This window comes from Episyrphus balteatus, chromosome 1 (assembly GCF_945859705.1).
Source record: "Episyrphus balteatus chromosome 1, idEpiBalt1.1, whole genome shotgun sequence".
NCBI lineage: Eukaryota > Metazoa > Arthropoda > Insecta > Diptera > Syrphidae > Episyrphus > Episyrphus balteatus.
This window is the reverse complement of record NC_079134.1, coordinates 10473935-10496036: the sequence shown is the minus strand read 5'-3', so window position 1 is coordinate 10496036 and position 22102 is coordinate 10473935. Positions and strand designations below refer to the sequence as shown.

General features: G+C 30.5%; 1 protein-coding gene and 1 long non-coding RNA gene across 3 annotated transcripts in view; both read right to left on the bottom strand.

The window, feature by feature from the left end:
- Positions 1-17993, bottom strand: part of LOC129908701 (serine/threonine-protein phosphatase PP2A) — a 48171-nt gene extending 30178 nt beyond the window's left edge. Inside the window, exons 1-2 of one of the 2 annotated variants that reach the window (XM_055985517.1) lie at positions 17576-17993; positions 16883-17268 (exon numbers count right to left, since the gene is read on the bottom strand). In XM_055985517.1, coding sequence (XP_055841492.1) covers positions 16883-16984 — 102 coding nt within the window. In that variant the 5' untranslated portion in view covers positions 16985-17268; positions 17576-17993. Of the gene's footprint in view, positions 1-16882 lie in introns of both variants that reach the window. The other variant, XM_055985440.1, reaches the window with a different exon arrangement.
- Positions 14130-14804, bottom strand: LOC129908813 (uncharacterized). The gene is made up of 2 exons (XR_008771327.1): positions 14773-14804; positions 14130-14523 (listed from the first exon to the last, which is right to left on the bottom strand). It is a non-coding gene; the product is annotated as an uncharacterized LOC129908813 (long non-coding RNA).
- Positions 17994-22102: the final 4109 nt, after the last annotated feature.

Below are 22102 nucleotides of genomic sequence, written 5' to 3'. Positions count from 1 at the left end.
AATAAATCTCCGAAAAAAAACTTAAAATAACCAAAATGGAAAAAACATGAAAAATCAGACACCGGATGGTGGTGGTTTTTTTTTTGTAATATTTCCCCGTTTATTTTTAGAACGTCTGGATATTCTCAAACGAAAAAGACATAAATAGGGATTACAACCCCTCGTTTTTAGTGTTTATAAAGCAAATCAAATTTTACTAATTTTAAACTCAAACAATTTGAAAAATAGAAATAGAAACCTATTCAAACCCCCTATTACTAAATAGAAATTAAAGACTTCACGTTTATTTTAATTCAATTTAATTTTCCTAAACAACAAAGTTTAATGTCAATCAAATTGACTTTTTAAAGACCTCTCTCTAGTAATATTGGGAATTCAACTCACAAATACACGAACAGGAAATAATTCATTATTATTAATCATTATTTTCTGTGTACTTTTGCGATAAGTGTTTTCAATTATTGATTTAAAACCAACAAATCACGTTACAATAATTTTCTATACTATAAACAACCTTGAACTTGAAAACGATTAAGTTAACTTGAATTTTTTGCGAAAAGGCTTCTTATTCTGATTTAAAGTTTTTACTTTCTTTAAATACTTAACTTATATTGTATTATAATATTCATAACTGAGAAATGCCAAAGGTAAAACACGTGAAAGTCAACTGGAAAATCAATAAATTCAGGTTAAACGAAAAAAAAAAATAAAACTGGTTCGAGAACAAAAAAGTCTCTTCACCTCAAACACACAAGAACAATTCGAAGAAAAGCAGTCAAACTTCTATAGAATTTATGACCAAGGTCGTTTCTTTGTGGTTCACACTAAGATTGAACTTATACTTTTTTTTTAAAGATAAAGTCGATGTTGTCAAAAAGTCATGATGAATTTAAGATCACCAATACAGGAAAAAAAATCAATTCTTTTTCATCTTAAGATTTGGCATCGACAAAGCGTCTTTCAACAAGTCTTATTTTTCTGCTGAATTTGAACTATCAAACTAAGATTGCTTGCAAGATTGCAAGAATTAGACTCAAAAATGTTCTCGGGAGCAGCCCATTTTTTATTCAAAAGCTATTCCAAAAAGCAGAATTGATATTATGATGTGTTCCAACAATGATGAATGCATCTATATTGTATATTGCCGCCAGTGTTAGATATAAAGCACGTTTCAGATATAAAACAATTTTAATCAAATTTCTGCGACAAAACCTCTTCAGCATCAAAATATTGAGCTATGGTTCAAATAAAATGACACTACATACAAAAACAAACGAAGTCTGTGGTATTCCAGGATTTCCACTATGGAAACCGCTGAAGTATATAGCGGCGAAGTGCCTTAACAAAACTGAACGCAGATTGTCCATCCTTTTATTGACAGCGCCACCACAATACTTTTCGGCCACACGTAAAATTATTTCATCAAGTTGTATAGCAAGTAATCAAACGAACAGACTTTTTACAAAATCAATTCTGAAATTTTTTAAATATTAAATTAATTTTAAGCAATTTACATTCACATTATGCCTTCAGACTTAAAAAAAAAAAGAAGACTTTTAAAAGATGTCAATACTTTTTTTTCTAAAGAATCCATATCAAGCGAATGTATGACAACGAACGTTGTAAAAGCTTTACAACACGGAGGGGTTAATGTACAATCATGCTCTCGATGAATGACAAAAACGTCCATAAGATTATTATATACTTTTATTTAATTTCTTGTTTGACAAGTTTTCGCGTTACAGAAATGCGGCGAATAGTTCAATATAAACAAAGCATACAAAATATGTAAAGTTATTTTTAAAACTAGAAAAAAAAAGAATAAAAGAGAGGAATTTTACCTGTCACAAAAAATAAAACGTGGATGTCAACGCCGAGTAATAACACCCGGTGCTTTTTTGAGTTGACTTTTTCCGTCACGTCACGTTATAGTGTGGACAATGCCGGTCGATATACAGTTTTGGTGGAACTGTTTTAAATATACACATGCTATATTTGTTTATAGCAAGAAAATATAATTTCAGTTATGAAACTTATGCGAGTTCATTGTGTTTTTGTTGCCAATGCTTGCTACTTTAAGTAGAAAGTAGCAACTTACATTGGTAAACACAGCGAAACTTGTAATGACATTTAATTTCCCGGAAATAAATTTTATTGGAAACAAGTTGTTTCTTATTTTTATGTTTGTTGCCAGTTTTTGTTGGTTTTCTGTATAAATGTCCTTGTGTTGGATTTGGTTAAAATTATTTAATGTTTGATTGTAATCAATGTCAATGTTATCAACATATTATACATATTTTTCAGTTCAGATACATATTTTGTTTGCAATGCACAAGCACCATTGAGAAAAGATACAAACAAAAAAGCCAGGCAATCATTTTTCAATGCGAAATCCCAATCCCACTCATCTGTGAGTTGTTCCATTCATTTATTTCGAAAGGAAACTTAATCTCAAAAGATAAAGGGGCTCCCTTTTTTTGTCTTGAAGTTTATATACTCGTATGTAAATAACAAATCACATTTTTTTTGAAATGAGATAACCATCAAAAACACACACAATATGTTCTTGAATGATAAAGATATAATATTAAGAAAGAAATGATGGAATGTAATATGTATCTCTGTATTATTATTTAAAGAAACATTAAAGAAAGAACTTTTTTTTAAGAGTTGCCTTGGAAATAAAAGTAATGGCAATCTAAAAGTTCCATTGCGTCGCTAAAACTTATATAGTAGATGTACATTCATTCATTTTTGTTGTATGACCCTTTTGGGTGGTGTGGAAAACGAATTACAAATTTCTTTTTATTCACCAAGTATACGATCGAAGAGCGTATTCAAAGTATTCACTAAATGGATTTTCATTTTATGGAAAAAAAAAAAAGTTCTTAAAGAGGTTAATATGCGATGAGAATTTCAATTAAATTAAATTATTATTAAAAAAGAGGAGCGAAGAGAGTGGTAGAATGGAGAGTGGATGTGAATGTAAAAAGGAAATGAAAAGAAATTAACATTTTTTGACCGGAAATTTGAAAATTTCAATACACTAAGTGCATCTAAAAAAAGGAGTTCACTTTTATAAATTGCCATTTTGTTAGCCATGACAAAAATATAAAAACAAAGCTTATAGAACATAGTAGAGTCGACATAATGCATTTGCTTTCAAGTCTCAAGTGTGTACTGAATAGGTATTCATTTTAGGAAAATTTCGAAGAAGTCTCAAATTTATCGATCAGTTTATGGAATTTTTTTATGAGATTATCTTATTTTGAAGGCCTTACGGCCGATTTCTTCACAGAGTCCTAGCGCTAGTACAGGTCCTAGTCCTAAAGTTAGTACTCAAATCGGTATCAACTCATTTCTTCACTCAAGTACTAAGCTTTAGAACTGTCAATTTAGGACCGAGTACTAGTTAGGACTCGGTACTAGCTAGCTCCTCAAAATCAGCTAGGACCTGGTTATTTACCAATCGTTAGTACTCAAATCGGTCCCAAGTGATTTCTTCACACAAGTACTAAGCCCTAGTACTGTCAAATTGGTACCGATTTTTGCTTAGGACTTCCTAAAAGTTAGAACCTAAAAATCGACAGTCTAGCGACGATAATACTTGATTTGGTTGGAATTTTTGCATTTATTTCAAAATTTAATTAGCAGTTTAGAGATTTAGTGTCTTTTCAAATAGAAACTTTTTGCGTTTATTGATTTTTATTCTGATTTTGTGATTTTATTTTTTGTCGAAATTGTGCATTTTTTTTTTGTTGAAGAAAATGGATTTAATTTTTGATGCAGAATTGGTAAACGACATCTGTCCCGCAATTAAAAAAGTTGTGCCGTTAGACGTCCAACTTGTGCAAGAATAACTGAAATTCACTTACTGTAAAATATTGGTGTTCTGATCATATTTCTGTGTCATAAACCATATCCGCCAGAGTTGTTATAGAAATTTATAGAGACAGTCTCACCAAAGCGCTTCGCTAAAGTAAATAAAACCATAGTTTGCTTTTACATTACATATTTATAAATGTGAACTGAGAAAATCTTCAAATAAGTCCTTGACCTCAAGTGGTCAAAGGCCTCCACTCAACTTAATGGACGACCATGAATTCTGTCTTAAGAGTCTTCACAAGATAAAATCTGATTTGCAATTGATCTTAGTTTTCAAGATAAGAAAATGCAATAAAAATTTATATTCGACGTGACTTCTCCATTTAGTAACTAAATTGAAATAAAATGCACGACTGGGTCGCACGTACTTGCTCTTGTAGTTCAAAGCTTCTTTATCTTAAATATCTATTGGAAATTTAAGATTTTGTGGAGAAAAAAAAATAAAAACAAAAAAAAAATCGGAAGTAAAAAAATTCAATTTTTTAAATATTTTTTGAAACACTTTTTTTTAAATTTTTTTTTACATTTTACACTTTAATACCTATGATGTCTGTGAATTTTGAAAAAATTGACTTATGCTTTGATGAAATATATGAACTTAAAAAAAATGTCAATTTTTGAAAAACGGCAACGCCATATTTCCGCTCTCGGCATTTTTTGAGAAAAACTAAAAACGCAGTTTTGTTGGAATCAATAAGAGTACTGCGCACATCAAATTTAAACGAAATCGTTAGAGCCGTTTTCGAGAAATTTGAAATACCTCGAAAACGTTATATGGGAGATATGCGTTAAATTAGAGATATTAAAAAAATAAAAAAAAACGGTCCTAGGGAATTACGTAAAAATCATCTGTACCAAGTTTCAAGCAAATCCATCCATCCGTTTAGGCCCTAGCTCCATGTACAGATGGACGTACAGACGCACAGACCGACGGACGGCATGACGAAAACCACTTTTATGATCTTCTCCATCATCGTAATGTTGGTTTTGATTAAAACCTCGATTTTTTTTTCTACACGAAACCAATACTTGCCCTATAGAGCAAGTAAAAAGAAAAACAAATAATTTTGTGAATGAGAAAAGCTAATACGTTTTTGCATCAGCTTTGGTTTTATTGCATAATGATAAAAACGTGATACAATTGTGTATAAAATAAGTTTTATATCACTTAATATCTTTAATACGAAATACAAGAGTGATAAGACATGAATGTGTAAGCATACTGCGCCTTTACTGAACTTGAATGGTTTCGTTTTATGAAACAAAAATGCTTACTGAAACAAGCTGAACAAATAAAATGTTTGTTCTTGTCTCGACGTAATCATAACTCAAGAAATATCAAAAGGTTGAAATAAAATAAAAACAAATACATATTAAATTGATAATTACGCTCTTATTGAATTTTGAAGAATATTTTGTAGGTTAAGTTTTTCAAGTTCAGATAGATTTCCAAGATGATATGATTAAGTAAACATTCCACTACTCTCATGTTACACAACTTCAACTATCCCAAGTTTTATTTCAATTATGATTTTGCAAAACTTACTCAAACAAAAATTGCCAACAACAACAACAACACAAATCTTTCTTTAAGTCAGTGAATCACTATCGATTCTTTTTTATAGGCAATTATTGTGGTAGTTCACAGTGAAATGCCTGATTCCTTCACTCAATATGACTCACTATAAAACAGAATTAACATACATAAATACAGTGCGTGTTTGACTGATTTAATGTTTATTTGTTAAGTGGCACGAGCGGTTAACGATTTTGTTGTTGGTGTTGTTGTTGTAGGTTCAATGAAATAAACTTAAAGGTCTTTCCAAAAGATGAAGTTAAATAAAAGTTCAATGTTCTAAAGAGGTATACATTTATGTACAATTCGGAATCTCGGTGATAAATATTGGTTTATGTAATTCATTTTTGTGGCAAGAAGAATTTCTCAAGATTTGTTTTTCATGACTTGATATTATTTAATAGTAGGGAAATACCAATTTATAAGCCCCGGCAATGCACGACTATCATATAACCAAAACTGCTTGTCAAAAAATCTTCTTCTATTTCATGTTAATGCAAAGCCTTTCCTGAACCATTCCATTTAAAGCTTTAAAACTGAAAGTGCAAGGGGATACAATTAAATAATTTTCATAATTTTGTCAAACTATAGAACTCTCATCCATTATCTAACTATAATTATAATAACTCATTAATTATATTGTTGTCTAACGTTCAGCTAACAACAAATGAATTTATTTGTTAAAAATTGCCACAAACGTGACCAGCATAATATTAAATTTATTAAAAAAAAAAACGTTAATTTCTATTTTAGTTTCAAAAAGTTGAACTTTAAATTAAATGATCTTTGGAAGTAATAAACTTATTTCCATTTATTCAACTAAAGTCTACAAAGCAATTAAATACAAACCAGTTGCAATCAGTTACTCGTATAATTTGTCGTTCTAAATAAAGACAAGTGAGTTTTTTTTTATTTTCAAATGACTCGAGCTAATTTTAATTGTCTATACTCAATACCTCTACTTGAATTAGTTTTGTTTCGATTTACATAGATTATACAAAATTAACTCGTAATTTCGCTGGCGCTTCATGAATCATGAATGTTTTCTCTGACTAATATAAAATTGATCTAAAGTACACGTAAATACACTTACATTATATAAATATAGAATATTTTTACTTCTGTATTTGTTTATCGTTTACTTGTAAGTTAATGTTTTAGTATGATTAAAAAAAAGAGTGCCTAGTGAAAATGAAACTGTCTTTATTTTAAAATAACTGTTTTTTTTTTCTATTCAACTCCTGAAAATTCAATAAAACCCCTTTATATCCTATTCACATGAAGAAATATCTTTCAATAGTAGTCAGTGAATATACTACATAATAGCTTTTGTTCACCAGTCCACTCGATTGTGAATCTATTATTATATTTCCAAACAAGAAACAGAAGCTTTTTGGGTTTAAAGCTGGTCCCAATGGTCCCAATCAAATGAAAGTTATTAAAAACATTACAAATACTGAGTTTAAAAATTATAATATTATGGTGCATTTCACGAATATCTCAAAGTGCCTTTCACATGAACTGCGAAAAAAAAGCATCGTTATCGAAGTTTTAGAAAAGGTGATTGTGTTCATCTTCGATTTCCAAAACGAAACGGTCATATCATTTGACAACGAATATGGATTCAATGTATTTGATGTCCACTCAACTGTCCGAAAAGATGCGTATACCAGAAGTTAATATCACGTTCTTGCTTAGTCAACACGTTACAGTGATTAGTGATGTGGAATAAGAGCCGAAGCACTCCTCAACCAACACCTACTTCAGATTTGGATCCATTTGTTCAAAAATGTTATTAAAAGTTATACCTAAACAGAACGGTTATATCTGGCCACTATTTTTGGACAGTTTCAAAACAATAGATTCCCTGCACTAAACAGGTTCCCTTAAAAAGCTTATAGGTGTCTTCAGTTGTATTTACAGAATTTTAAAGATTAAGGTGGAATTAGGAGGAAAAGACAAAGCATCAACCGTTTACCTAAAATGGGAACTAGGCGCGAATAAAATCTGCAAGCGTTTGAATTCGATATAAGGACGCTTAATCTTACAAAACTGAGTTCTCACATTTTACAAAAACGAATACCTAAATTTGGTGTCGCTGCTAAGACTATGAACAAAATGCTAGCTAAAGAATATTGGAATGCTTTTAAAGTTTATATATGTAAAATGATGATGTTTTTTTCTTCCCTTAAAGAAATATGTTATTTTCAACTGAGTTTTTTTTTTTATTCACTTCAATTTATGTTTTCTTCAGAAATTATGTTCAAACACATTTGTACCATATGCTAAAAAAGAAACTATATTATGTTGTTACAAAAAAAAAAAAAATTATACAAAGATAGTGCTACTTGATTCATCTGTAGAGCATCTGTTTTGTATTCACAAAACTTTTATGTACCCGTTAACTATCTACAGAACAAATTTTACCTCCTCATATTAAAACTATATTCCAATTCTATAGAATATGGCTTCCTGGAAAACTCAACAACAAAAAAAGTGTTTGTATTTACTTTTCCCTTTTGGTTGCTTAAAGTGTCTGCTGAATATTTTCATTGGTAAGAGAGTCGTTCATTTGCAATTTTTATTTAGATATTCTATTAATAGAGATACCTAATTTATTCTTGTCTCTCTTCACTTTAAGCATTTGCTGTGTATCTGTGATAATTATTTGTAAACATAACCGCAATAAAATACTTGAATTATCTTTTATTTTTTTTTTCAAACTGAACTGACAACTGAAACAATAGACATTATATGCAGTGCAGTGTTACAATGTGATGTTGTCCATACTAATTCAACATTGTCGAATGGTGGGTATAGTTTCCGACTTGCAGCTTCAATGCAACAAAAATATTTCCGCTTAAAAATATTACAAACAGATAAAATACAAAAAAAAAAAAAAAAAAACAGATTCCCAAGCATTTGCATTGTCCTGTGGCTATAGAGGAATAACCAACGTTAAGAACATGATTCAAAAGCAATAAAACCTACGTTGTGTGTACGCTTTTGTATATAAATACATATTTATATGAAGCTATCCACTTTTATGTACATATCTACCTGACTCAGAAATTCAATTCCTTATCTGTTTTTTTTTTTTTTTTTAACTTTATTTTCTGGTCTCCATTTTCATATATATATAAAATGGTATTCACTACATTTTTCTCACATCATCTTCTCCTCCTGACGGAGTTTCTTTGTTTGAAATCAGGTTCTTGAAGTCTTTTTTTTTCCTTTTTTTTTTGTCTTCTCTCAACGGACATTCAAAAAGTTAGCCCTCGGACTAGGAAAAAAGTAGAGGTGGTGCATCTCTACATAAAAATAAGCTACGTAGAATATTCTACGGCCAATTAAAATTATTTATGCTTTGCAGGGAATAGATGTACCTTTATAGGTAGACAAGGAAGACTACGACGAACGATGATGATGATGGAGGATAAAAATGAAATAGACAAAGATGAAAGAAACAAGGATACTTCACAGGTTGGCGAATAGCCTGTTGACACGAATGTCTTTGGTTTTCCTTTAATTTTCATTTTTTCTTGGTTCTTCTTGCATTTGTAGTATAAACACAGTGACGTTGATAATTTTGTTGTTTCAAGTTGACACACACAATAAGAAAAGGCACCTTATGTGTTAAAAAGGTACCTACCTACATATGCAAAGGCATCTCAGTTCATGACTTTACTTTAATTTTTTTTAAGGAAATTTAACAATCTCTTTAAAGATAAGGCAATTTATAGAAATATAATGCGCAACGGCAAATACATACAAAAATGGTATAGCGAAATCATAAACAAACAAAAATAAACAATGGAATTCAAATTTGAATTGAATTGAAACTCTTAACTCATTTTGGGAGAATTAAATTTTCGTAAAAATATAATTGTATAGGCAAGTACACTGGACGGCTACAAAACAGATAAACATTTTTAACTTCTTTAGCTGATAACAGTTATCAAAATGTTGAAAAAGTTCAACCTTGCTATCCCGCAGATAAAAAGTCGCCAGTTGTGAGCATCAAAGGTTTTGTACAAAAAAAAAAATTAAAAAAAAGCTTCTAGACTTTTGAAATGGATATCAGGAATCAACAAAAAAATCAAAAAGATGATCACTTCATCTATAGAAATAAACTTAACTTATAGACATTCAATTTTGTATGTCTATATATCATTCAACCTTTATTGGAAAAAAAAAAACAGTGATATAGCAACTTTAAGCTATAGACTGCAGATTTTAAGATAAGATACATAAAGCGCTTGTAGTGAGAAAGAATAAGAGCATGTGAAATATGCAAGTTCCCAGAACATGTTAATCTTTTTCAACAACAAAATGAATTTTCAAATTATATCAGAGGTGGAATCGGCTAACGCAAAAGTCGATAGTTTATAGTAAAAGAAACGACAATTTTGCTACTTAATTTGTCTTTTATTGACTATCAACTTATTCCGCAAAAAAATATGGTTGAACAATGGATTTTTGAAAGAAAATAGGTAAGTTTCAATTCAAAGTTACAGTAAGTAGGTAAGTAGTAAGAAATTAATAAATTAATTTATTTATATTTTATATACCTACACAGATTTGGAATTTTATGAAGCTATGGCCTAGCCGTCAGCCTGATTAACAATTTTATAAATAAATTACATATGTATTTTGATAATACACATTTTTCGACTTTAAGTTGGATAAAAACCAAACATATTCCGCCATTAGTAAGAACCTATACTCACATATGGCTGTTAAAAAGTTGCTTAAAATCTTCCAGTAACATTCGTTTAAGATTTTGAGTTTTTCTTGCAAGGTTAATGAATATTTATCCCACAGTACATGTGTACTGTGTATTTATCTTATCCTCACACTATCCTCTTTAATTCACAAAATTAATATGTATTGACTTTTTTTAAGCTCTTTAATCAGTTTGGCGCATTAAACATTTTCCGGGTAAATTCACAAACGTCAAATTTTTTGGTAGTGATTACGCATCACTGCTTTTTTGCGATGCTGATTGTTGCTCAGCTGATGACGATGCGATGCTGATCGACAAAAAGTTTTACGTTTAAAAACAATTTTTGCTTAATGATGGAAATGTACTAATAAAAACTCTTTGTTATAATTAAAATCTGGAGCCTCACATTTTATCTCCTCCAGAACATTCCTCCACAATACTGACTTCGATTTTCTGCCTCCAATAAATTCACCTTCATATATTAATTTGCTTTCTATTAGTTGTTTAATTTGTGTGCTGGTAAAATATTCCCTAAATTTATTCATTTATAAACAATTTAGAATTTGATTAAATACTTTTCATTGTCCTTTTCCTTCATTTTTACTCCAAATCGCGCCGGCATCACCAAGTTATCACGAAAATTCTTGATGCTTTTTTGTTTGATATTTGCGCATCAGTTTATCCAAATTTGCAATAATGAACGATTGACTTTTAAGTGATGCTATTTATTTGCGTTTATGAACGTGCTACAGGAATGATCGCAAATCATCTCTGCAATGATGCGTTTGTGAATTTACACTCCATTATTAATAGCATTTGTATAAGTAATTGGTTCTGACAAAGTTTGTTATCCATGCCATTTAAGATTTCAATTGTCTTTTCCATTGAAAATGTAGGTTTACCAAAGAGTGACCTTCATTGCTATCTGAATATTGAACATAAACTTAGAAAATGCAAATGCAATCTTCTTAATAAACGCATAATTCAATAAAAATTAAATATTTGGAGTTTCCTATTGGAAGGCGTTTCACATTTTTTTGTTTTTATCATTGTCTTTAAGTTTTTGTTTGATTTCATAAAATTTTTTAACGAGTTTTCTGGAGTCAGTGCTTGGTTCCTCGGGACGTTCGGACACTGGTGGAATGTCGTTTATCCCGCAGAAAAGTCGACTACCCTAAATCCGTTATCGGATGTTTATTCGTATAGGCCAAGCTTTCCGACTATGCTTCCAAAAATGTCTTCTATTTCTAGCTTTGCATTCTAATCATCCAGGACAGTTTTAATATCGTAGCAAAGGATTTGCTCGTAGATTTTTTCGAGCTCGTAGAAACTATCTTTGGGTCTGGCTACACAGTGTTGTGCCCAATCACGATCCAATTCATATTTTCTAGGAACAAACGTCAAAAAGAGGGAAATCCTCACCCCTCTTGCCTACAAACTGACTGGTTAGGCGATTGAAAAATCACCGTGTAGCCCGGCACTTTGGTGATATCGTCATTCTCTTATGTATGGATGTGCGCACAAATCAGGCTTATGTTAGCGAATTTAGCCTTGACGCGAAACTCAATGTCCTTAATTCGTTTGCACGGTGTATTATCAGTAAATCCGTCCGTATCCGCGGCTTGTCGTTGTTCCATAACTACATCCTACACCTGGCCTTCCAAACCTAAGCGGCCTGGTCCTTCAATAACCTCAAGAACAAGAGACCGATCAAGCGGCTCCTTATTGGCCATGGCTTTGAATATGGCTGCAATGTTTATGCAATCGACAGGTTCGGCGATTAGCCAAGTACACATATCTTAACCCAAACACTACCTCATCTGAATTGCTAAATTTAAACTGATGAAATAGCCAATATAAGATGTTCACTAAGTAGTTCATCCTAACTAACTAGGGTAAAGGACAGTGTTAGTATCCGGACACTTTGTGACTTTTTTGCTATTAATAGGTAAATCATCCTAATAAATTCGAATAAAAGCGCAAATATACTTTCACTGATGTATTTCACATATAAATGCAAAGTTTCAAGCAGATAACCTGAATAAATTAAGAGATAAACTTCAATTGAGTGTCCGACATCAGGTGTGAGGTCGTGAATATGATATTTTGTAAGAAAAAAATAGTGAAAGCATTTGCAAAAACTAAGAAAATTGAGGCCTGTTTATTAATTTTATAACAAAATGAAACTGTTTGTTTTGAGTAAATATGATACATTTTGATATTTAATCAAAAAAATAGTCAAAAAGTTTTTTTTTAATAATATTTTTTAGTGTCCGGATACTAAAACTAAAATTTAAGACATTTTTTACTTTCCGGACACAGTGTCCGGATACTGAAAATATGAGGGAAATAGAAAAATCGCATTTTTAGGCTCTTAAATTGTAGTTTGGTTCATATTTTGGGTTTTAATGCAAGAGAATTGCATTTTTCTCTCAATGTTACAGTGTTCGGACAGGGTTACCTAAGTTAAAATAGGTGTGTCCGGATACTGAAAAACTAGATTCAGTTGCCGGACACCCTTGTTTCTAATGTAATTTAAAGTGTTTTTGTATCTTTAAACTTGCTATCTTTTAATGAATGAATTCAGAAAACATATCAAAGACCATAGAGGATACAAGGATTTATATAAATCCAATTCTAACTTTGAGAGAAGCTGAAAACATTAGTAGGCAAGGAACAGCAGTTTTTAAACAAGAGTGCATTATAAAATGGTTTGAATAGCTCTAAAATTATTTGAAGATTACTGGCCAGGAATATATTTCCATTTATGACTCGAGTATGATATTAAATGGTGATGAAACCAGCTTTTATCTCTACCCAAAGACTAGCAAAATTATACACGGAGAAAACATAACTCCAGGGATAACTTTATTTCTGGTTTATTTAATCATAATATAGTTAAGTACATTAGAAATCAGTTGAATGTACCAGAAATAAAGTTAAATATAGGTACCAGAAGTTAAGTTAGCCCTTATGCTTGATGACAAAGTGGAACATCCTGTGATGGACAAAAGTCACATTTAACACTAAAGTTAAGTGAATTTTGTTCCAAAATTAAGTTATTTTGTACGCATTGCCACCGAACACAACCCAGATCATGCTGCTGACTCACGTTAGTGTCTTTAAATCCCCCTAATCTGATTGGGAGATAACAGTTCATGATTAGGATGCAAAAAATGTAGGGCAAGCACTTCCAAACTGAATTTTTCACTACTTTCAAATGAAGCAATAATGAAAAATATGGATATGGTGTTGACAATGTGATGTTATTGAGGAATAAGGACCCCTAAATTTTGTTGTCACCTTCAGTAATTATGAGTTCTGGAAATATTCGTTCCGTTTTTTTTATAAATTTTTTTGTGTATTAGATTTATGTTCATATTTGTTTCAAAAAAAAGATGTTTTAGTTCATAAAAACGAAAAAAGAACCATAATTTCATACAAAATTATTGTGTCCGGATACTAAAATAAATTTGTCCGGAAACTAAATTTTGCTTCCGGACACTAGTGCAAATCGAACTTTTTTTATAATTTTTATTTTTAAATATTATAATGTTTTATTTAAAAATTATGTGAATGTAACATTACCTATTACAAAAATGCCAAACTTTAAGAAACTACCAAAATATTTGCTATAGCTTGAATAGCAATAAAACTATTCGACGTCAAAGTTCAAAAGTACCTTAACTGTCCGGATACTAGTGCCTTTACCCTACGAACAAATAATTCGCCCGAATTTAACCTCAATTTTGATTTTAACTTCAATTTTTAGTATTATAGTGAGCAGCTCTCTGCGGATTCAACGATTATTAGAAATTCGCAGGCGCCGGTCGCATATCCATATGAATGGCACTTAAGTCCGACTTTTAAAATTAGAATTTTCTTATAAACTCAAAATAATTTTGGTCAATGCACTAAATACCTACTCTTTATTTGTTTACATTTGTTTTTTTTTTTGCTCTGTCGGAATCGTTGGGAATAAACTTTTGAGAAATTTTGTTGAAATTTTCTTTGGAAATGATGCACAATTTCCAATAAAATTGTTGTATTTATAAAATTGTGTGAACGTGTGTTTTCAACCATCATCTTGTCAACTTTTCTAACCAAACAATTCTATGACATCACAAAATAAAGACATCACTCATTTAAAAAAAAAAAAAACTTCTAATTTATTGGAATTTTATCGAACACACAAAAATAACATTTTGTTAAAAAAAATTAAATTCACACATATATGCATAGAAAAAAGAAAATAATATTCTACCCAAACATGCATACACACATTTAAATACAAAACCAAAATGGCAGACATGTTTTGATTAATCCGGCCATTAGCCTAGAAAAAAAATTAAAAAAAAAACTTTAATTTATCAAAAAAAAAAAACGAATTAGATATCCAACTTGCTTTCATTTCTATAAAATTCATTTTAATCCAAAAATTAAAAACAACCAAAAAGAAAAATTAAAATTATAATTTCATTTCTTACGTCATTGTTTTTTTTTTTTTTTTTTTGTTAAAAAAAAATAAAAGAAAAAAAGAAATGAAATAAAAAAAAAGACATTTCTACTCAAAATCCGGTCTCACCCTTCTATGGAGAATAAATACCGAGTAGGTAGCAATGTTGCCACAATGTTACAAGTGTAACAAAAGTGTTACTTTTTTGAAATATTAAATAATTTTGTTACCATGTTACTTTTTATTCCGTTTTGTTACACTTTTTTTCAATAAAATTTTGTTTGTTTTTCGTTGAATAGAGTGAAAATTTCAACCGAAAGCACTTTATTATTCGACAATTTATGCAATAACTTTGACTATTTTGCAGGCAACAATGATCTGTTTATGGTAAAAAAGTTTTAAATCTATTTTTTGTATAGATACCTTTTTGTATTTGCTTAGGATTAAATGGATGAGAGTTAATGAAGGGAAAATTTATTGTGTTAATTTTATAAATTGTTTAATTTTAGGCTAGACGTTCTAGCCAAGAAATTCTTCTCAAAAATAGTACCCTTCAATTTTTAAATTATTCTCCAATGATAAAATAATAATAATATAAAATGCATTTAATTTCGAAAGTAACAGTTATCAATCTTAAAATGTATCTACATACATATAATCTAAAAGCTCTTGAGGATTTATAATATCTTTTAACAATACACAAGAAGACAAAACTGTTTAAAATGCAGGGCTATTTTTCAGAAAGATATAAAAACCTACAAAAATAGTTTCCCTCCGCCTCCAGTAGAACTTTTTTTTTTAAACTTCTCTAATTAAAACCTAGATGAGAAACGAAAAATCCTACACAAAAATGGCACAACTAAAAATAATAAATTAAAATTAAATTTTCTAGGTCCTCAAAGTCGACAGCGAGAATTCTGTCAAAGTAAAAAAAAAATAAATTAAATTAAAATCAAGAAAAAATATCAGAAAATACGTTTTTTGAACAAAAAAATAAATACAAAATATAGCTCAATAGCTCTAGGTTTTTGTTGTAGTGTTTTGTTTAGTTTTTCATGTTAATTTATTAAATTCTTTATCTAAAAATTTTAAATTCAACTTCAAACAAAAACAAAAAGGTAACAAAAAGATGAATTAGTGTTTCATTAATTGCATCCAAAAATAAAGACCATTAAAGCCCAAATAAAACATAAAACTACAAAATAAAACTGTCAACACAGCTCTTTATAACAGAAAAAAGGCCAGGAAAACTCTCCACATAATCCGGAATTCTTTTTTACAGCTGTGTACTGAAAAACGAAAAGCATATTAAAATTTTGATTTCGTTGATAAAATTTTGTTTCAGCTTCGTATTAGGCTCAAACTAGAAATTTCATTCTGCTTTTTGAAAAGTGAAAATTCTACTAGTTTATTTTATTTCACCTCTTTTTCGCAGCAGCAGCCTGCAGACTTCGTAAAAATAAGCTTTCAAATAAGATAAGATTCGATTTATGACTTTTTTTTAATTTGTTACTCTTTTTTTCCATTTGTTACGCTTTTTGAAAAATGTTGTTACTTTTCTAAAAAAGCCTGCGGCAACACTGGTAGGTAGTTGTCGTTGCTATTCGCCCAACTCTACCACACTCACTCGCAACAAATCGAGTGGGAATTCCAATCGCAATTCCGATACACCAACAAAAAAAAAGAGATTCAACGAAAAGATTATAAAAAAAAAAACATGTTTTTCAAATGAATTTCTGTGCAAAAAAAATATACAGTTAAGAAAAATCAAACCTATTTTCTTTCTCAATTTGCATAATCAAATTCGTTGTCATGGTGAAAATAAAAAAAAAATAAAATAGAAAAAAAAAAAACTAATCTCTCCAATAAATTGAGTGGATCACACATTTAATTCTTTTTTTCGTCGGTTCGTCATCCACTACACTACACTCCACTTCTTCTCTTTCTCATACACATTTAACATATCCACCCAACAGTAGCTGTATTCGTCGTTTAATAAATCGGTGACGAGTCAAGTTGAAACCAAATGATTCACCCAGCCCTAGTCTACTCTGTAAGCGAGAGCGAGACAAATGTATACAAAAACAAAATAAAAAAAAATCCCACTACACACATATTCCCCATTTTATTTTTCTTTCGTTTAATTTTTTTTTTTTCTTTTCATTTGACAAAAAAATTAGAACATTTTTTTAACACAAATTTAATTAATTCCAATTTGAATTCGATGATTTAAGCTTACCTTATCACACAGAGTTTTCACCTGTGTCTCTGTCAACTGATTACATTCGTTCAGCTGCTCAATCCATTGATCCAGGTCTTTTGTGGTCGCTTTATCTTCCATGGCGGTAGAAGAAAAAGTCTCGTCGATCTTTGTCGATTCAATTTTGACTGATTTTAATTAACCGGTTACAAGCGAGAAAAAATGTAAAAAAAAAATCCCGTAAAAACACACACTAAAAAAATGCGTTTCCAAGTCTCTTCGTTGTCGTCGTCCGACAAAAAAAAACGAGGAGAAACGTGAACGACACCGAACGGAACGCAACGACAGAAACAGATCCAAGGATGTGGTTATGAATATTCTTCTCAACTCTCTTCAACACACTTTATTTCTCCTGCTGTCTCACTCTATTGTGATATCAAAAAAAAAAAAAGAACGAAACAAATTGGGAATTAATAAAATAAACTTCCCTTTTCGATATATTTTTTTTCTCTTTTCTTTTTTTCGTCTCGCACCGAAAAAAAAATTGCAAATTAATGAGAATTTCTTTTTCAGCTAAAATACTTTTTTGTTGAATGCAAAAATGGAAAAACGCAAGTAAATTAATTAAAAAATGAACACACAAAGTAGAAATTGTAGTAGAAAAAGAAGAGTAAAATAACAATTATTTATAAATTTTATATTTTTTTGGAAATTTTTACACTTCACACGCACTGAGAGGATTTTTAAATGTCCGTTCTGCTTCGGTCTTGTGTTCGGGGAAAAATGGGCGATCGTGGTAGTTTTTTTCGGTTTCGATTGATTTTTCTTCTTTCTTGTTCCTTGGTTAGAGAAGTTTGGTTCGAGGGGTGTAAGAAGAGTGCGACGCAACACGGAAAATTATTTTCGATTTAATTTTTCTGTGTATATGTATTATAATTTTAAAAAAAGGGTTAGTTTGTTTTTGTTTTTTTTTTTATTTAGTTGAATAGGGTACTTGCTGAAGGTTTAGTGTAAAAATGATGTTTATATTTTTTAATGAGTTTTTATTTTATTTATTTATTAAAATTTTTTTTCTTTGTTGAAAAAATCGCGGAGCGAAATTTTGCGGATAAGCGAATTGTTTGAACTTCAGCAAGCACACTTGTACAAAATGGCCGATATGATAAATTTTATTAGTTGAAGAAAGAGCAGGAATGTGACGTCATATTCGTGGCGTTGCCTTTGAAAAGTTTCGTTAAATATGGTAGTGACATCTGGGTGGTTGATGGTGAAAGTAGGGATTTGACGAAGAATGAATGTGTTCAGTTGAGGATTGGGGGAGATTTTTCAAAGGCAGAGTACACACTAGGTTTGGGTTTATACGATGCGATTTTGATCTCTAAATGTAGATTACAGTTATAAAAAGGTAATAGGGGTATTCACGATCCGATGCAACTGGTCTTGTATCATTGCAAAAGTGCAAAAGTGTAAAATCTTACAACACTACAACAACAAAATATACGGATTAAAATTTTACAACAGTCTTGCACTTTTGCTATAACCTAGACCTATTGCAAAATAAAAATAAAATAGATTAAAATTATTTTTGACAGATGGCAGCTCACCGTCACGTCGCCCATGATAAACAGTTTGTCTTTTTTATTCTGTTTATTATGGTTGTCGGCTTGTCGGTACTCATGTCCCGTTATTTAGTTTCTTTTGATGTAAAATAATTTGTGAAAATTAATTAACCCGAACAAAACAAAGAATTAAATTATAAAAAATGGAAAAAAAAAGAAGAAGCAACAGTGGAGGAACAACCCTGTTAAAAAAAAAACATCATGGATTTCATTCATGCTTCAATATTTACTATACCCAACTAACAATTTAGCTTTCATTAGGTTCGATTTTTTCAATTCGGCAAGTTATAGCTAATAAAAAGTTTATTTAAAGTTTAATTATGCAGTTCAACCATTTGGAAGTAAAAGAAGACCTCTTTAAAGCCTTTTTATAGAGTTCTGAACAACACTTGTATATATAAATTACAAATGGTCTTCTTAAGAACAACTTAAAGATATTTACAAAAAGACCTGTTTGTCTAAGCATCATTAAGACCTGTTTAAAGAGGTTTACCAAATACATAACCCATTTTATCAACGCCTTGTTAATAAAGCTATTTGCTGTTGTAAGTAAACGTTTGATAGAAATGTTTGCTTGTTTAATTTGTGACATTTCCAATTTGTGAGTAAACATAAATGGTGTCCAATTGAATTTTACTTTAATATTTTTTTGTTAGTGAATTAAATCTCTTTTTAGCACTTTGTATTGGTTTTGTTGTGGCTATAATGAAATGATAAAATTGTAATTAGAAAAATATTAATCGCTTTCGCTGATATTTGCAGTCGGATATCTCCATCACCAAACTCAAGTTAAGAAGAGGGTCGGATATTTAATGAATTACATACATATGTATACGAACAATAACAGTGGTAAATCTGAATAAAAAAAAAAGTTATAAATAATAAACCTACGCAATTTTTTTTTTATCGAACAAAAATGCAAACAAAGATATGAAATATATTTTCATTTATTTGAAAAATAATTTTGCAAAGTATTAGCTATCTCAATTTTGGAGAATATAGTAAGGGACAAATTACAAAACCAATATATTCACAATTTTCCAGTTCTCTTTTACATTGAGTTTGGTCTGGTGGATGCGTGCTGGGCTGGTATGCGGGATACGTGGGTTCAATTCCTACTTGGGCCTTGTAAGTAAAGTAATGTTTTTTCAATTAAAATAAATTTATTTCATTTCAGGAAAAAGAAAAAATGCAGAAGAAGTACCAAAAAGAAAAAAAAAAATACATATTATAAAAGAAATAAATAAAATAAATAAATTCACATGTGAATATTTTTTTTCTTTTATATGAAAGCCTTATTCATACTGTATTATGATGTTCTTTAAGAAGCTAAATAGCGTTTTCTGAACACACTATATGTGTCTTTGCTAACTTTTGAAAGACCTTGTTAAAATGTTGTTAAAAAAGCTTATTAATTTCATAGCACTTGTGAAAGAAAGTCTTAAGGCAACTAAATAACCTCGGTAATTTACGCCAAAGTGGCTTGTATAAGATTTGCTATTGTTATTTTACAAATAAAAAATTAGCCTGTATTGACACTATTGGAAATCAAATTGTTAGTTGGGTAGATAACAGAAAGGGCGTTCACGATCTATTGTAAAAAAATAAAATTTTACATTTTTACTAGGCCTGTTGCACCAGATCGTGAATACCCCCAATATCTTTTCGCCAAAACATGACAATTTGGCGACCAATGTCAGCTACCGTAGTTTTTAATTGTTTTAAATTACCGAAGAAAAACGCACAAAAACCGAAAGGCCACGCACACCACTAATTTTTTTTTAACAATTATTGACCATATTTTCCGCGAAGACATACGAAGAAAATTTGTTAATTTTCAATTTATAATTTTTTCAAATGACATTTTATAAATTAAAACAAAAACAAATTTCTTGTTTACTGCTATTGTGCCTGGCTACACAGTGATTTTTCAATCGATTGAAAAATCACATGCGGTGGCTACACACTGTTGTGCCCAATCACGTTCCACTTTTACATTTTCTAGGAACAAACGTCAAAAAGAGGAAAAATTTAGCAATGGAACTGTACTGCCCTCAGAAAATTCAGTTGCCTTCGTGAGCATCTTCCCCCTTCACTCTTCATCTCTCTTGCCTACAAACTCACTGCTTAGGCGATTGAAAAATCACGGTGTAGCCAGGCACATTGAAATATAAAAATTAAAGGCCGACCTGATGAGAGATTGGTGCCTATTTTGGCCTAATAAGGCCTTATAGAAGTTGTTGTAGAAAATTTTGAATTTATGCATACAAAAAATGAATTAATTGAATTTTATTTCATTTTTTTATTTTCTTTTGATTTTTTCTGTTTTGCATTTTCTATGTATTATTTATTTTAATTTTTTCCTATTTTGTTTCTTTTCCTTTTTTCGAAATTCCACTGTTTTTTCTGTGGTTTTTATTGAAAAAGAACACATTTTTTTATCGATCGGAATCGATCCCACGTACCTCTGCATACCAAGCCGCAGCACCTTACCAGTAGACCATGCTAGAATATTAAAGATGAGTGGAAAATTGGGAACTAATTGAAACCTCACATTAGGGGTATTCACGATTCGATGCAAAATGGTCTTGTATCGTTGTAAAAGTGCAAAAGTGTAACATTTTCTTAAAATAAAACAACCAAATATACAGACTAAAATTTTTTTACACTTTTGCTATACCCCAACCCTATTGCAAAAATAAAATACAATGGTGCAAAATTTGTCTATTGTAGTTGTAGTAGTAGAAAACAATATTTTTCATTTTTACACCTTTTTGTTACACCGGATCGTGAATACCCCTATTGAAATGCAATGTTTTTTTCTAATGCGTTACAAACAATGCATATCTGTAGGATAAAAACTTTGCATAATTACAGGTGAAAACATTGCATACTTAAAAGAACCTCTTGGAACAGGTCTTATAGAGGCCTTCTGTCACTTGAAAATGCAAGGCTTCTTTAGAACGGTTCAAACAGGTCTTATAAAGGTCTTCTTTAACTGATATTTACAAGGCTTCTTCTTAACACTTCTAGATAGCCTTAGCGCCTGGCTACATGGTGATTTTTCAATCGCCTTAGCAGTGAGTTTGTTGGCAAGAGGGATGAGGAGTGAAGGGGTAAGATGCTCACGGAGGGAACTGAATTTTCTGAGGGCAGTACAGTTCCATTGCTAAGTTTTCCTGTTTTTGACGTTTGTTCCTAGAAAATGTAAAAGTGGAACGTGACTGGGCACAACAGTGTGTAGCCACCGCATGTGATTTTTCAATCGATTGAAAAATCACTGTGTAGCCAGGCACTTAAGGAGACCTCCTTTCTTTCCAAAATGGATGACTTGCGTAAGTAAGCCTTAAACTAAGCGTATACAAACTATAGCTTGTCGAATCGAACAAAATGGACCTTATGCAAGTAAAATTGTTACTTGGGTGGTGTATGTAGTTAAGCCTTAACTCTTTAAATCTTATCGAAATAAAAAAATAAAATCACGAGATTTATTCTAAATCTACTTAGCTAAATCTCGGATTTAGGCTAGGTGGAAACATAGTATAAAACAAAAAAAGAAATAATTTTCTGTTTTAAATTGGTTTTGATTTGATTTTATATCATGAATCTTATCCTTAAATTTGAAATTATATAACATCAC